At 43.2% G+C, this 17,263-nt stretch overlaps 1 protein-coding gene across 1 annotated transcript in view; it reads right to left on the bottom strand.

Moving 5' to 3' along the window:
- Nucleotides 1-17,263, bottom strand: part of pik3cb (phosphatidylinositol-4,5-bisphosphate 3-kinase, catalytic subunit beta) — a 171,676-nt gene that overhangs the window by 70,896 nt on the left and 83,517 nt on the right. The window contains exons 4-7 of the mRNA XM_067995438.1: nt 13,470-13,693; nt 10,242-10,424; nt 6,696-6,863; nt 5,124-5,213 (exon numbers count right to left, since the gene is read on the bottom strand). Coding sequence (XP_067851539.1) covers nt 5,124-5,213; nt 6,696-6,863; nt 10,242-10,424; nt 13,470-13,693 — 665 coding nt within the window. The remainder of the gene's footprint in view (nt 1-5,123; nt 5,214-6,695; nt 6,864-10,241; nt 10,425-13,469; nt 13,694-17,263) is intronic.

Here is a 17,263-nt window from a genome sequence, read left to right on the forward strand (position 1 = left end):
CACCCGCTATCGGGTGCAATCCTGGCGGGGGGGGGGGGGGCTCCGAAAATCGGAGAATCCCGGCGTGGTACCGGAGCCCGACCCGAAGCCGCGCACTTCCGGGTTCCCCACAGACGCGCTGACGTGCGCACGCAGCCCCCGCTGGTGGGAATCCCGCAGGCAATTAAAGCCAGCGGGGTTCCACTTGAAGGTATTTATTTAGGTATTTCAGGTCATTAACTGACCTGATTAAAGGATTATGCGGGATTTTAGAGCAAACTGGGACTGTTTCCCATACTGGGGGAAACACTCCCAGGTCAAATGAACGTGTTGCAGATATCAGCCTGTGGCAGCTGCAAAGTTCCATTTGATAGGTGGGGGGGGGGGGGGGGGGGGGGGAGACCCTCACTCATTGCAGGAGGCCACTGTGTCACTTGGGACAAAGTTTGGCCTCCACCACCCTCCTCCTGACAGTCAAAGTCACCAACTTGCACACTTACCCCTGGGTCCTGAGACATGTACCTACCTTGCGGACCCCCTCAGATGTACATCTTGCGGATGGGGGCCGCCGTAGCTGCAGTCATGACCTCCTCAGAGGGTGAACAGTATCACCAGCCTCACCAGCCTCGCCATCCACGCCGTCCACCTCTGACACGTGGAGCTCCACAACACAGTGCTGTGACACATCCACCTGTACAGCAGGAGGGAGGGCTACCGCAGAGAGAGATGCGTCGCAGAGGGCACTACCCTCGCCACAGGGTCCACAGGCCGAGGCTCAGCCTCCTGGACCTCTCTGAGCAGCAGTGCACACGGAGGCTCAGAGTCACTCGACATGTAGCCGTGCACATCTGCAGCCTCTTTCATGCCGAGCTGCTCCTGGCTGGCCCGAGCACCATCTTCTTACCTGTCGCTGTCAAAGTCACCACTGCCCTCAACAACTTCTCCTCTGCATCCTTCCAGGGTGCAACCGGGGACATCGCCGATGTCTCTCAGTCGTCTGCGCAAAAGAGCCCTGCAAATACACCTACACCCACTCTTCAGTGACACAATGGGTGGCATCAGTTGTGGGTCCTCATAGTGATCCTCAGGAGAGGGCATTATTGCACAAACCAGACAGGATTCGCGAAGACGTGGCAGTAGTGGTGCCAATATAATATGTAATGTGAGTTGGTCAGAAATTCAATATAAGTAACACCCATGACAAACCCTCAAACACCCTTGTGCATCCCCTTCATGCTCACAACACGTTTGCCTTACGCTGCCTACTGCAAATATGTGATGCATGCCCTGTGGCTGCAGCACAGGTAGTGGCAGGTTGAGTGAGGCTGGCCGCGAAAGAGATGCACGAGAGGGTGAGTATGAGAGAGAGCCATGAGATTGTATGAGGATTGGGTTGAGTGGTAGTGGCGGGATGAGTACTGGCGAGGTGAGTAGGTGCAGGTAAGATGAGGATGAGGTTTGAGTGGGTATGAGGGGTGATGTGATAGAGTTGTGTTGGCAGTGCTGAAGGAGATGTGGGGTGGGGGCAGTGATGTGGCAGACGGAGTGTAGGGGAAAGACTACGTGTACTCACTTTGGCTGACCTGCTGAGGTCATTGGAGCGCCTCCTGCACTGTAAGCAGGTAGGCGATATGTTGGTTGCACTGGTGACCTCCTCTGCCACCTCGAGCCAGGCCTTCCTGGTGGCAGAGGCAGGCCGCTTCCTCCTGCACGCCGGGAGGAAGATCTCTGTCCTCCCCCTCCTCCTCACCCCATGTATTGATACCTGGAGTGAGGCATCATTAAACTGGGAGCAGCCTTCCCCCTGGGCTGCTCCATGCTGTAATTTTTTCTATTTGTTGCAGCATCTGTCAGTGGAGGACTGCCCCTTTAAATAGAGCGCCTCCAGCTGACAGATCTTACTGCGCATGCGCAGCCCGCCCGACGCGCAGATCAGCAGTGCGGAACCCGGAGGAGCAGGTAAGTGGATCAAATTAGTGGATTGGATGCTACAATCGCGCGGGAAGCTGACTAATTTCACCGGGCACGTTACCCACGCGCCCGATAGCCCCCCCGCTGAGAACCCGCAGCCCTGCTAACATCGGGCCCATTGTGTTTTTTGGATTTCCACAGTTTATTTGAGCTTAGATATTGCATATCTCTGATTTTTTTTTTGCCTTACGCCAAATAAGCACTCAGGGCTCATGATGGGTGCCATCCTTGCTGCTCTGTTTTGGATGGAGGAAGAGGAGCGGCAACAGCAGTGACGGCAGCAGCAGACTGAACAACCAGGAAGAGCAGGAATTGGGCCAGTTAGAAGACAGCAGGAGAGGGGAGCTCAAGGGTGGTGTTTTCTGGATATGTCTGAGGAACAGTGCATCAGGAGGCTGTGCTTCTCCAGCCAGACTGATGCAAGAAGATCTGCTGCCTGCTGGTCCAGGTGGCCATGCTTTGCCAGTGGCTATGAAAGTCACCACAGCCCTTATAACTTCTTTACCTCGTTCCAGGGAATATCTCCCAGTCTGCAGTGCACAAGTGAATCAAAGAGGTCCAATTTGTCAGGGTCAACCAATACATTACCTTCCCTACAGATGCCAGCAGTCAAAATGATAGAGCTCTGGGATTGGCAGCAGTGGCTGGCTTCCCTTGTATGCAGGGGGAGATTATACACTGCAGTCATGTAGTCATCAAGGCACCAGCAAACCAGCCAGCAGGTTTCGTCAATAAGAAGGGATTTCACTCCATTAATGTGCAGTTGATCTGTGATCACCCCAACAAGATCATGCAAGTCTATGCCAGGTAGGCAAACAGCTGTCATAATGCCTTTATCCTGTGACAGTCAACTATCACCCCACTATTCCACTTTTCCAGGAATGTTTGAGGATGGGTCGATGGGGACAAGGGCTACCCCCGCCAAACATGGCTGATGACACCCCTCCGCAACCCCAATCTGAACAGCTGAGGTATAACCAGAGCATGGGGCCACCAGGAAGATCATCGAGCATACTATGCGACTCTAGAAACAAAACTTTAGATGCCTGGATAGGTGTGGGAGCTCCCTACAATATACCTTAGGGAGAGTATCCCGCATCATTGTAGCTTGCTGCATCTTACACAACCAGGTAATGCAGAGAGGATTACATTTGGAGGAGGCAGAGCAACAGAGACAATCATCATCTGACAAGGAACACTTGGGTGAAGGTGAGGAAGAAGCAGAAAAAGGACAGCCACCACAACACCTTGTAGCCAGAGATGCCAGGCATGAGTTAATAGCACAATGCTTTGGGTGACCTGCTCATTGCCCTCCCCTGAAACGTTACACAAAACCCCTCTGCATTAACAGTTCTTATTACATCATTCACTAATCCCTTAATCCTGCATTGAAAAACATTGTAACCATCCAACTAACTTTCATATGAATGACAATCTGACAATGCAGACGCAGAAGGTTCTATAAAGAGACACTATAAACAAATGTGCCAGATCTGAAAAGGAGATTAATGTAATGCCAAATACAATAAATGCCTTGAATTAATTTCTCACCCAAGTGTCAACCCATACTGCATTTTTAAAAGAAGGTTTCCTAACTTGGTTATTCCTATGAGGTGCTCCCCCTAGTGGCTTCAGAAGCCAGTGGTGGAAGACTGCTGCTGCTCATGTTGGGACACTTAAGATGCTCATGACTGACGACCTTTGGAAGCTCAAGCCAGAGAAGGCTCGGCTGCAGACTGCGGCACCTCGGCCGCTGCTGGGGAAGTATGGCCCAGCAGGCTCTCTGGCACCACGGCGGCTATTGATCAAGGGGTGGGAAGGGAGCAGATGTGCTGACATTCTGAGAGAGGGTAACAGTAAAGGATAGCCAGGGGGCATTAGAGAGTGACAGAAAAAAAAGAGAAAGATTGACTGAAAGAGAAAAGAGAATGAGAGAGACAGAAAGAGAGAGAAGGAAAATGCAGATCAAATAGCCCAAGTTGTACTATTGACTACTGGGACTCTCCCTCAAGAGGAGGGAGAAGTGTCTGCTCACTAGAATCTGAATGCTACTTAAATCGGAATACAAATAGAGGTTTAACTATCCTGTTGCTCCACACAGACATTAAAAAAACATTCAAAGATGACCCACCGAGAACTGCCTCCCAGGCTGCAATGATATTTCTGTTAGGAGACTACCACCTGGAGCTAAGCTCACACCAGTTGCCTAAATGTGTGTTGAGTGATTTTGCATCCAATTTACACTACTGTCTGTGGCAATGAAAACAAAACTATTTTGCATTAGCACTGACTAGTACAACCGGTCTGTGAGTGAGCACAGATACCATTACTAGGTGACTTGGTGCACACAACTGTTTGAGGCACTACTCCCTAGAATAGAGTGAGGAACAGAGATGGCTCACTGGTCATTTACAGTCAGCACATTTTGAATAAGAGCATAAGCTAGAATGTTGTGTAGTATTTGTTTTTTAAAAAATTGAGAGGCTGTACTCCTGGCACAGATACTCACTAGTAGATTGGAAAAACGAGGCCACAGTATTATAGCCCTATCTCTGCTACCATGTTTGCTGCCAGCAATGCTCTGCGCTGGGAGCAGAAACTCACAAAATTACCCCCATAGTATAAAATTCATTATAATATCCACAGAAGACTAATTATCCAAACATGATCACAAATAACTTAAACTGTGTCAATGTAAAGTGGCTCCAGGTACTCAAGTGACTCTAAATGGCAGCAGAACTCAAGGGTCAGGTCAGCAATCTGGCTACTGAGTACACTAAAGCCTGAGATATCAAATTGCCTCTAGAAGGAGATAGTGTCAGTGCTTGAAGTTAACACTGGGTGTAGTATAGCTTCAGTCCGGTGCAAAGTGACACTTAAAAGTTCTCAGGCAGTCCATCAGATCTCCTGGTCATCTTAAAAGACTGACATATCAGTTTATAATGTTCAGAGAAAGCTGATGCTCTCTCCCATGCTTTAATATAACTGTCCAGAAAGCAGAGCTTTATGTATATCCCCAGGGGATCCACCGTCAGTGAGCTCAGTGTGAAGTGAGTGCGGGCAGTGCTAGAATGCTGTACTCTACACGTACCAATATAACCACACCCTTTATCAATTCCCAATTAGAACACACATTTTTAGTATTCAAATTTAAGAATATTGATGCTACTTACCCGAAGTGCTTCATCTGCATTTACTTTGTTCCCTCGGGCAAGAACAATCTTGAAAGGAATATTTATATCCCAAATACTACACCCGATTTGCTGGAAAACAAGACATAAAAAAGACAAATAATGGAATTTTTTACATTTAAAAAGGAACTTTTAAACGTGGCAAAACCTCCACTAAGTTGCATCTGCCTGTTGTCAGCATTTTCAATTTAAGAATTCAGGCATTGAACAGAACTTAACCACGTGTCACGGTTTCCAAACAAAGTAGTCGGACTTAAGACACAAATGCTAAGAATGTATTTAATGTACTGTAAGCCATCGTGAACCATAAATGTGGTGCATTTCTAAGCCACATCATTTCTGCTAATTACTTTACACTTATTTCAGCTTTGGGCTATTATTTACATATGGTAAATAATCTATAAAGCTGCTTCTAGGAACCATACGAAAAGTACTCGTGGCAAAGTGGTTTGTATGCCTCTGCTGTTAACAAGGAAGTCATAAATAACACATAGTATGTCAAGGAATTACTGCAAGGGATCGTTTTTATCTAAATTCAGTTGTATTTTTGGAAGGGAATGCAGAAGGAGGGAGATTGGTGAGATATACAACAAGTTTCTGAAGGGGTTTTGACTCTACAGATCGAGGGCAAGCTATGGTTTACTGAGGCTGGATTTTAAATCACCCTCAAAAGATTATTTTTTAAAAATCATTTCTATACAATGAACTATAGAAATGGACACATTTTCACCAAGGTCAGAATTGAGCACTCAGTGTTTAATTTTGTACACAATGGGACAATTGCCTAACTTACTGGATTTATCACAGAACACAGCAAGTCTATTTTCAGACATTTCCTTCCACTCATAAACCTATGTTCAATGATGTAACATGTCCAATACAATAACTGTGCTTTGATTGACTGTCAGTGGAAACCATAGGTTCTCAGTAAACTAAATTATTTCAGAAATTTAAAAAAAAACACTTACTCATTTAACGATCACAACTCTTGACAAAGAAGCACTGCCATTTTACACCAGGCAAGGAAACTATAATTGTGAGGTAGCAACACTTTTACCAGGTCTCCTGGCCTTCAATGCTCTCTTGGTCTTCAACGCATCAAATTGAAGTAGATAGTTTTGCGAATAACATTGTCAAGAGGAGTTCAATAAAAAGCTAGCTATATTTTAGCACACCAATCATACCGCACTTATTTTTCCGATTTGTTCTCTTCTGTCTTCCCCCTCCTCAAGCTATTAATTCTTGGTTGGGTTACACTTCAATGGGCAGCCCACTTCTCACCTGACATCATCAAGTGTGGCTTCTGACTGAGGGCACTGGATAGTGATCTTGAGTAAAATCCCTAGCTGATTTCCCCCTCAGCCCCCACTCCAAACCCAGATGCAAGGAGGCCAATCGTAGTTTCACTCCCACTATTCTGGCAGAGGTCAGCTATCACAGCACAGACCTGGGATAGACAGATTTAAGTTTGGCTGACAGCACAAATTGAGATCACATCATTTTAAATGGTACATATAAAAGCAATACGTTCCTGCTGTTTCCTCAATTACTTACAAAAATGGTCCGTCTTTTGGGTGGCAAAGGAAGGGGAGCATTGGATGTTTTCCGATGCAAGGCAATACCAATGGTCGACATTTCGCGGTCACACATCTCCTTAATGGTGCTGCAGTCCACTAAAGTCAGCTGGGGGTTGATTCCTTTCAGCACGCAATTCCTTACATACTGAAAAGTATAGAAATCAGGGAGTAAACGAGATGCCTTGTTCTTATCTACATGAACACTTAAACCACAACAGCATCTGCCTTCCCACATTCAGAAGTACGGACTCAAAGTACAGGATGTGCAGACTCTGTAGTGATAAAAATAAGTTGCAGGATTCAGGAGTGTAAATAAAATGGGCAATTTGCAAATGGAAATTACAGCGGTTATTACAACATCTATGGATTAACAATGAAATGAGTACGTTAAAGCAATTGGAACAAGCAATAGGGAAGTGTACGATACTGCAAAACCTGGAAATGCTCGGGTCTATGGAACAAAAAGCACTTGATAAATTAGGTGAGTGCTGTTGAACTCAGACATACAGTATGCCGTCAGTTGTTACACACTAATAGAAAGCAGAGGAACTCTGGACACCTGCAAACCTAGATTTTCGTGGGTCTCGTGAGCTCCTGCTGAGTGTCCTGAGTGAAACTGCAGAACCAGACTCTTTCCCTTTTACTAGTAGGGGGATATGGGCCTCCTGCTTCCAGAGGGGCTTGACTGGAGTAACAGCACTATTCATAATAAGGAGACATCAGTACACAGATGCCGAAGGTCTCTGGTTGTGTACAGTTGTCCTGGCAACATAGAAATATCCTTAGCAATTAATTCATTGAACAGTAACTACTGAAACATATAATCTTAGAAAATTAGTTGCAAGGGGATCCTACTGGGGTTGAGATTAAATTCAACTGGTATCTGAAAAGCAAGAAGCATTTTAACATATCTGATTCTGGTCAACCATGTACAGTAGGCATAGGGCCACTGACTGACTGCCAGAAGATATCAGGTGCAGAAACATACAGGTAAGTAATAGTAGCAAGGGTGCATCAGAAATCTGATATTCACTTACTCTAAAGCTATAGCTTCCCCCACCAACCTCTATAATCATGGCTTGTGTGTAGTATAGTAGCTGGTGGGTAAAAGTGTGCTGAGTGTGTGAATTATGCACAAAACGAGTGAGAGGAAAGCAGAGGGAGAAATTGTGGAGGTAGTTTGCTCTAATTTGGGGAAGCCACAATATTATGTATAGGTAGTTCAGACTGTACAACAAGTTTAAATGTTTTTAAATTTTATAGTTAGATAAAGGGTCACAATGTCAGGGCAGCGGCTACGCATTTAATACGAACCTTGCTGGATGTAGGAGTTCCTGGATGGCTTGAGCATCCCCGGTGTTGGGGTAAAGGTCATAACAGATTGAGTGCAGAAAACAAGGAGATATGTTGAACTGGTACAAGTCCTTAGTCAGGATGCAGTTGGGTTATTGTGTATGATTTGGGCAACCCATTAGAGGAGGGATAGAAAAGCAATGGAAAAGATGCAGTGCAAATTCACTAGGATGTTATCAGGGACAAGGGGTTACAGATATGAAGACTTGAGAAATTAGGGTTTTTTTCTCACTGGAGCCGAGAAAGTTAAAAAAGGTGACCTGACAAAAGCATGCAAGATTATGATGTTACCCTAAACTGCTAGTTCGGAATTGGCATCATCTAACATCAGACCCACCTCAGGAGTAGGCCTCTCACTTGTGAGGATATGGTCCTGTGCCAACACCTGAACTAGATTACAGCATCAGATCTCAACATGAATAAGACATCAGAAGTCTAAAACAGCTTCATCAGAACATAATTCAGAAACTCGAGGCCCTCTCATCAATACCCTGTCAAGTAACTCATGTCCTAGAAGGGGCAATGTCTTTCTATTCCTGCTAGAAAGACGCAGAAGGTCAGTCAGCATTTGTGGTGAGGAGAGATGAGTGTGCACCCAAAACATTAACTTGTCTATTCTCCCCACCAATGCTGATTGACCTGCTGTGCGTTTCGAGCATTTACTACTGCATCTGCTAGAAATCTTTTGTTTCTTACTTTCAAATATCTTTGTTCAGCACAGAGAGGATTTACTCATGTCAATTGTGTAAGGAAGTTAAATTTCAGATAGTTAACAACCTTGTATGGAATTATGCAATTTAATGCATGTTAATTCAACACCCTCACGTTGGTGGCTTAAGAGTCTCAGAATTAATTCCCACTGTTTAAACATAAACTGTATAAATAGATTTTTAAAGATACTTCTTTAAATTGTAAATTCCCTTCCCCAATTTTGAAGGTATTGACTCTTTGCTCTTGGTTCCACATCCACCAGCTGCCCTCTTGTAACTTACCAAGTGGCCATTATTCGTACGCAAGCACTGATAAGGAGCTCCTGTAGACTATTCAACCTATTCAAGCCTGATCTTGTCCCCACCTGATGTCCACATGCATGCAAAGCAATCAGAAGTGGCAAACTTGTCCAATTTTCCTCTTCCTAACCCAGGGGCACTGAAGCCAATTGTAGTGCCCCTAATTCTGCTATTGACCAACTCAGTAGGGATCTTTCTGGTCGGCATGGCTCAGTTACTCACTGGTCAAACCTAATAAACCAGTGGAGCCATTGCATGGTTTTTGAGAAAAAGCACTGATGTCAAGGCTCTCTTAAAAACATAGAGAAGGCTACAGAGCAAAAATTTGATAAATGGCTGGCAGATGTGGCCAGGGTATCAGTCAGTCATTAGTTTTAATGTAACTGGTTGATCAACAAAATCACAAAAGAAAATGAACAATGCAGACAGCAGTCAATGTTGTTATATTAATGGAATCAAAATAAACGAAAACCACTACTTTTATTTGGTTAAATATCTTCATCACAGTGGGCGAGAGACAGATTTTCAATAAACATTCAACGAGATTACTGCATTCTTTCAGTAAGTACGAAGATCTTTCTGAAGCCACTGACTATTTCATTAACTTTATTCTTTCTGTGCAGCAGAAATGAAAGCTGGGTTTTTATCAAGTTATTTACAACTTTCCAGCGCTAGTGACATTTAATTGGAAAGGGCTTGGAGAAAGCTATGATGAAAAAAAAGTATTTTTCTAATAAAGGAGACAAATTACTAAAACTGGCTGACAAAGTGTTGCTTGTATAAATTATGTGCAAATTGTGTCCCTTCAAAATTCATAACCAGAGATAATGACAAGATATTAAAAAAGTCCCAGGACCTGAAAGTACAAAGGCTGCAGTGCCCTTTACACAAATAAAGTTTGCCAGAGTTTCTTCACGAGTATTGCAACATACACGCATTATCCAAAATTGATACACATATTAAACAAACATTAAGCTCCATTTCAGTTTAAATGTTGAAGTTTTTAACTACAGATTTTATTCTGTACTTCTTTCTCTTGTTCCTTTGTCCACTTCCACAAAGTTACATTTACAGGTTAAGTACAGAGGAGAGACACAAATAAATTACTTCCGACTTTACAAGATTCCCTGATAAACTTGCTGTAAATTCTGGCAACATACCCGGAATTGAATCAGCGGCTGCTCGCCGAACAGGTACTCCTGCTTTCCACTCACACGCAGCACAAAATCTCGGGGATTGAACTCCTCGTTCTCCTTTCCGTGGTTGGTCAGCTGTTTCCGAATGGCAAGCTCATTTAAGTTAAGAGCGTTCAAGTCAGGAGATATCTGGAAATTGAAGATGTCCTAGAAGGAGAGAGTCTCATTTTAATTTTTTCTGTATTAAAAGATGGGTCATGGAAACTTAAGACTTGCAGTTTTTACTGGCCTCAAGTAGTGGTTTATACCTGAATATAACAAGTGCTTGAAATATCAAAAGGTCTGTGACCATGATTGTAGAACCTCCCTACAAGATAGAAAGATCTTCTTCTCCCTACCTTATCCCATTACTTTGATCCCACTGTACTGGGGTTCCTTTTATATTGACATTTTATTTGTGCTAACCTCCCCCTCCCCCACACAGACTAATTTTCAAAATGGTTTTGATCTAAGTTGGATCAGCGGTAGCGGCCTAAGAATTGACCTAAGCATTAGGATGGAGAAAAAAAAGTCAGGGTCTCTGCTCATGATTACTATCCAGCGACCTTGCTGGGGTTGCAAACGTGTGGATAGCGGATGAGGAGAACATTGCTCTCAGCTGCGATGTCCATTGTGTTCAAATAGCATACCAAAGATCACATGAACAACGATTACTTGAGCAAGCTACTGGAGGGTGAGCTGTACCCGTGGGACCATAGCTCAGTGAACAATCAAGGTAAAGAAAAGGAGAAATGTTGAGGGAACACTGGTGGAAAATGTTTGCTCTACTTTCATTCGGAAAAATATCTTGTTTTCAGAAAAGAAACTGAGCAAAAGTAGGTCACTCTATTGGAGCCAAGAATTGAGACTTGTTATTCAATCCTGCAGGTGCACAGTGATGGTCAGTACAGATAGAAAGAAGAGATTTGTAAGACCGCAGTCTCACTTTACAGTGTCATTGTAGTTGATTCGAGGAATGGGAGATTATATCAAATGCTAATCCAGTTAATGAAGCCACTAACACCAGTTGCATTCATTTAAAGCAGCATCACCTTCCTATAAAAGTTTACCACAGAAGATGGACATAAATAAATTACTTTTTAACATCAACTTAAATCAAATCATTTGGATTATAATTGTTATGAAAATGAACTGCGTTATATCAACCCCTCCACATCCCACTGAAGATGGTAGGCTTTAAATTCTGACAGAAAAACGTGCATGACTTCACAGGAAAAATGGCAGTCCTTGTTTCTGCTATAGAAATAAACTTGTCAGAGTGAAAGAGAGGTGAAAAGTTAGTGACCAGAAAATTAAATTGAAATCTATTGGTTTTCAAAATATAGAAAAGAAAATAAGTTCAAGCAATGTCAGTTCAGGTATTATCTAAAGAAGTAAAGATGAAATAGTTAGGAAGTGAGCAATACAAGGTCAGAGAAAAGGAGGTGAGGCAGGGAGCAAGCATCTGAGGCGAAAAAAATGGGAAGGGGCAAAAAGAGAGGGAAATAACCAATAAAGAACTTAGTTTGTGTGAAATTGGTTTTTGCTTGTGTAGATAGGAACCCAATTTTCCTTCATTTGAGTACAATAATGTTAGTTTTTCTGCCCTACCAGTTCCCAAGTCTGGAAGAATATAAGATTTATATTCTGTGAAGAGAATGTTTTTCAGCAAGTGAGAGCACTTGCCAGTTCTCCAGCAGACATGTTGATTTTGACTGACTCCCTGCCAAAGACAACACGTCTACTGAAGAACTTACGACTGGTGTCTAAAGTCAATGAAAAACACTTAGGAACAAACTAGACTGCAAGAATGAAAAGATTTATTTTTAAAAATTCAATAATTTGGGTTTCTATAAAACGTGTTACTGCCTTACCGAAGGAATAGGAATGCTTTACCGTGGTATGGTTGGTATTCAAAGTATCAAACACAAGCAAAACATCATGAAGAAATGTCTAGACAATGGCTGCACAGAGGACAGGGAGCAAGGTGAAGTCTTCCAATGTCAGTATTCTATTTAGCATTACTAAAGCTTCATTAAATCAAATTGATCATTGTTGGTCAATTGACCCTGGTTAAAAGGAAGAAAGTTTAACAATTATAATTCAGCTCCCATGAATAGCTTAAATCAAGTGACCTAAATGAAAACTACTTTTCAAAAATGTCAATTGGGCCTAAGGCCGTCTTTGGGCGTGCGATGCGATCACACCACCCATTTCACGCCGGAAATCAGCGCTACTCAAGTTTCTCCCCCTGAGAATTCTGTGGCGCATTTGCATTATACGAAAGAGCCTTTTCATATAGAAGTGGTTTATAAGAACATAAGAATTAGGAGCAGGAATGGGCCATACAGCCCATTGTGCCTGCTCCGCCATTCAATCAGATCATGGCTGATCTTCGACCTCAACTCCACTTTCCCGCCCGATCCCCATATCCCTTGATTCCCAAAATCAATCCAAAAATCTATCCATCTCAGCCTTGAATATATTCAATGACTCAGCATCCACAGCCCTCTGGGGTAGAGAATTCCAAAGATTCATAAACCCCTGCATGAAGAAATTCCTCCTCATCTCAATCTTGAATGGCTGACACCTTATCCTGCGACTATGCCACCTAGTTCTAAACTCTCTGGCCAAGGGAAACAATCTCTAAGCATCTACCCTGTCAAGCCCCCTAATAATCTTGTGTGTTTCAATGAGATCACCTTTCATCATTCTAAACTCGAGAGAGTATAGGTTGAGTAGTATAGGTTCTACTCAACCTCTCTTCATAGGACAACCCTCTCATCCCAGGAATTAACCTAGTGAACTTTTGTTGCACTGCCTCCAAGGCAAGTATATCTTTCCTTGGATAAGGAGACCAAACCTGTACTCAGTACTCCAGGTGAGGTCTCACTAAAGCCCTGTAAAACTGTAGTAAGACTACCCTACTCTTGTACTCCAACCCCCTTGCAATAAAGGCCAACATGTCATTTGCCTTCCTAATTGCCTGCTGTACCTGCATACTAACCTTTTGTGTTTCTTGTATGAGGACACCCAAGGCTCAATGTTCAGCGATGAACAGGGCCAAGGCTGGGAATTCATGATCTCACTTAAAATGAAGACAAACTTTTTTCCAGTTGTGTTTTTTACATCACGGTATTATAAGCAGAGCTATGAGTCTATGGACATTAAATACCTTCACTCATAATCTTTATGTAATTTAATGCAACATACCTGACAAGATTCAAACCGAATGGCTACAAGGAAATTGTCTTTGTGTAACTTGTCCTCAGTATTATTAAAGCCAGTAGATTCAATTTCAGGAGGAAAATTGTGCTGCAACCAGTCCATCCAGGAAAGACCCTGAAGTTTCAGCATATTCTCCTCATTGATTCTCCTCATCTTGCAGCGGAATTCTTTTACCTCAGGGTCTGTTAGTGCATCAAACTCGTGGAGACCTAGGTGGCAACAACAACTATAATGCAATCTCAGCATCGCAATCAGAATCTTTTTCTTGCTCAATATAACTTTCAAACCTCCTATCCCAGATAATCAAAGTACTCTGGTCTCAAATTCAGGAATCAAGAGACAAAAGGGCATTAATCTTGGGAGAAGAGCAGCAGCATAGAAAAGAAAGTACTGGCTATTTTGTACCCACATTTGCCTAAACAATAATAGGCCTTCATTACTATTTGTAGTCTGTGAACTCCAGAAGCTTTTCAGGTCTTCTTCTGTCCCTTCCAAGACACAACTCACACAGTGCATTTTTCTTTTTTATTCATTCATGGGATGTGGACATCGCTGGCGAGGCCAGTATTTATTGCCCATCCCTAATTGCCCTTGAGAAGGTGGTGGTGAGCCGCCTTCTTGAATATCTTCAGAGGGCAGTTGAGAATCAATCACATTGCTGTAGGTCCAGAGTCACATATAGGCCAGACTGGGTAAGGATGGCAGGTTTCCTTCCCTAAAGGGCATTAGTGAACCAGATGGGTTTTTACATGGTTACGTTACTGATACTAGCTTTTCATTTAATTAACTGAATTTAAATTCCCCAGCTGCCATGGCGGAATTTGAACTCATGACTCCGGATTATTAGTCCAGGCCTACTGGATTACTAGTCCAGTAACATAACCACTATGTTACCGTATTAAATACCGCATTAGGATCCTGCTGAACAATATGGGAATTTACAGCCCAGTATTACAGTGGGACGATTCTGTTGATGAAGATGGCAGAGGAAGAGACATAGACCAATTGTGTATACTGGGCACTGGCAGCCAAACTCTGTAGATAACTTATATTCGGAAGATCTTCCCATTGTGTGTGTGTGTGTGTGTGTGTGTGTGTGTGTGTGCGTGCGTGCGTGCGCACACTTACTCTCACAGATGTGCAGACATCCACAAAAAAAACACAAGTCTCAGGTGTGGCTGTTATATTTTATGGTTATTTTTTATTATTGGCTCTCTCCACTGCGAGTCACAAGGTAATGGCTACATGGTCCACTCCAGGACTTGAGCACGTAATCTAAGCTGGCCCTTCAGTGCAGTACTGAGGGACGACTGCATTGTCGGAGGTCCTGTCTTTTGGATGAGATGTTAAACTGAGGTGCTGTCAGCCTGCTCAGATAGACAAACAAGATTCCACAGCACTATTCGAAGAAAGGAAGTTCGAAATTTGTCCTGGCCAATGTTCCTTCTTCAACTAACAACACTATAAAAACAGATTTACTAGTTGCTCACTTAATTTTGGGATCTTGCTGTGCACAAATTGGCAGCCACATTATATTACTTAACAATGGTGCTTTGACAGTAATTCATTGGATGTGACGCACTTTTGTACATCCTGAAAACACGGTAAAGTGCTATAGAAATACAAATACTTCCCTTCTCAGATTGGGATGATTATTCTGGTCCTCACAATTATAGGTTTAAAATTTGAGCAGAATAATTAGAAGTAACGGTGACCAAACTGCTGTTTAATGTGTGCTTGGGTCACTGACTGTACCATATGATTATAGAACTTGGCAACTCTTGTGCTTAATTGACTTCAAATGGAAAGGAAAAAAATTGGGCGGGGTGTATAATGGGTGGCCGATATTGCCCGTTTTACGCCCCCGCAGAAGTTGAAAGTTCTGGTCATGAAGTCAATCAGTCAGGCAGTAGCAGGCTGCAAGTATGGACTCTCAGGCCTGCTCATGTTTTTATCTACTTAAAGCTCCCTCCCACATTGGGCTGAAGAACACTCATTCTTTTTGTAACAGTATGTGAATAGACGTTGAACTGATTGTGCCAAGTGACTTTCACCATTCTGTGGAATAAAGTAGCTTACAAACTAACCCAAACCGAACAACGCCTTACCTAGTGTTAACTCAGCCCACCTTTGGAGAGATTAAAGGAGCACATGACCGGTGAGCCTGACATCTGTAGTGGGTAAGTTGTTAGAGGGTATTCTGAGAGACAGGATCTATAGGCATTTGGAGAGGCAGGGACTGATTAGGAACAGTCAGCATGGTTTTGTGAGAGGAAAATCATGTCTCACGCATTTGATTGAGTTTTTTGAAGGGGTAACCAAGAAGATGAGGGCTGTGCAGTAGACGTGGTCTACATGGACTTTAGCAAAGCCTTTGACAAGGTACCGCATGGTAGGTTGTTACATAAGGTTAGATCTCACGGGATCCAAGGTGAGGTAGCCAATTGGATACAAAATTGGATTGACGACAGAAGACAGAGGGTGGTTGTAGAGGGTTGTTTTTCAAACTGGAGGTCTGTGACCAGCGGTGTGCCTCAGGGATCGGTGCTGGGTCCGCTGTTATTTGTTATTTATATTAATGATTTGGATGAGAATTTAGGAGGCATGGTTAGTAAGTTTGCAGATAACACCAAGATTGGTGGCATTGTGGACAGTGAGGAAGGTTATCTGGGATTGCAACGGGATCTTGATAAATTGGGCCAGTGGGCCGATGAATGGCAGATGGAGTTTAATTTAGATAAATGTGAGGTGATGCATTTTGGTAGATCGAATCGGGCCAGGACCTACTCCGTTAATGGTAGGGCGTTGGGGAGAGTTATAGAACAAAGAGATCTAGGAGTACAGGTTCATAGCTCCTTGAAAGTGGAGTCACAGGTGGATAGGGTGGTGAAGAAGGCATTCAGCATGCTTGGTTTCATTGGTCAGAACATTGAATACAGGAGTTGGGATGTCTTGTTGAAGTTGTACAAGACATTAGTAAGGCCACACTTGGAATACTGTGTACAGTTCTGGTCACCTTATTATAGAAAGGATATTATTAAACTAGAAAGAGTGCAGAAAAGATTTACTAGGATGCTACCGGGACTTGATGGTTTGACTTATAGGGAGAGGTTAGATAGACTGGGACTTTTTTCCCTGGAGAGTAGGAGGTTTAGGGGTGATCTTATAGAAGTCTATAAAATAATGAGGGGCATAGATAAGGTAGATAGACTCCCCTACCTTTGGGAAAAGATTTTGACTATGACAAGGGGGCATAGATTTAAGGTGAGAGGGGAGAGATACAAAAGGGTCCAGAGGGGCAATTTTTTCACTCAAAGGGTGGTGAGTGTCTGGAACGAGCTGCCAGAGGCAGTAGTAGAGGCGGGTACAATTTTGTCTTTTAAAAAGCATTTGGACAGTTACATGGGTAAGATGGGTATAGAGGGATATGGGCCAAGTGCAGGCAATTGGGACTAGCTTAGTGGTATAAACTGGGCGACATGGACATGTTGGGCCGAAGGGCCTGTTTCCATGTTGTAAACTTCTATGATTCTATGTGCTTAATACACAGATATCTGGGCCGAATCACAAGGGAGTTTCATTGTTACGTTGGAAAGACGACAGGACATAATCGTATAGATAGTTATGGCAAGTACTTATTTTACATGTCCCAGCCTTAACGTACACAATGGAGATGTTCAGTCAAATAAACTGATAGGGTAAGCTGAAACCAGCCTTCATTTTGACTCAGATGGAAGCTTCAAAACAGAAGTGTCAGATCACATTGGTCACTGCTGATA

This window comes from Heptranchias perlo, chromosome 13 (genome assembly GCF_035084215.1).
Source record: "Heptranchias perlo isolate sHepPer1 chromosome 13, sHepPer1.hap1, whole genome shotgun sequence".
Lineage (NCBI taxonomy): Eukaryota > Metazoa > Chordata > Chondrichthyes > Hexanchiformes > Hexanchidae > Heptranchias > Heptranchias perlo.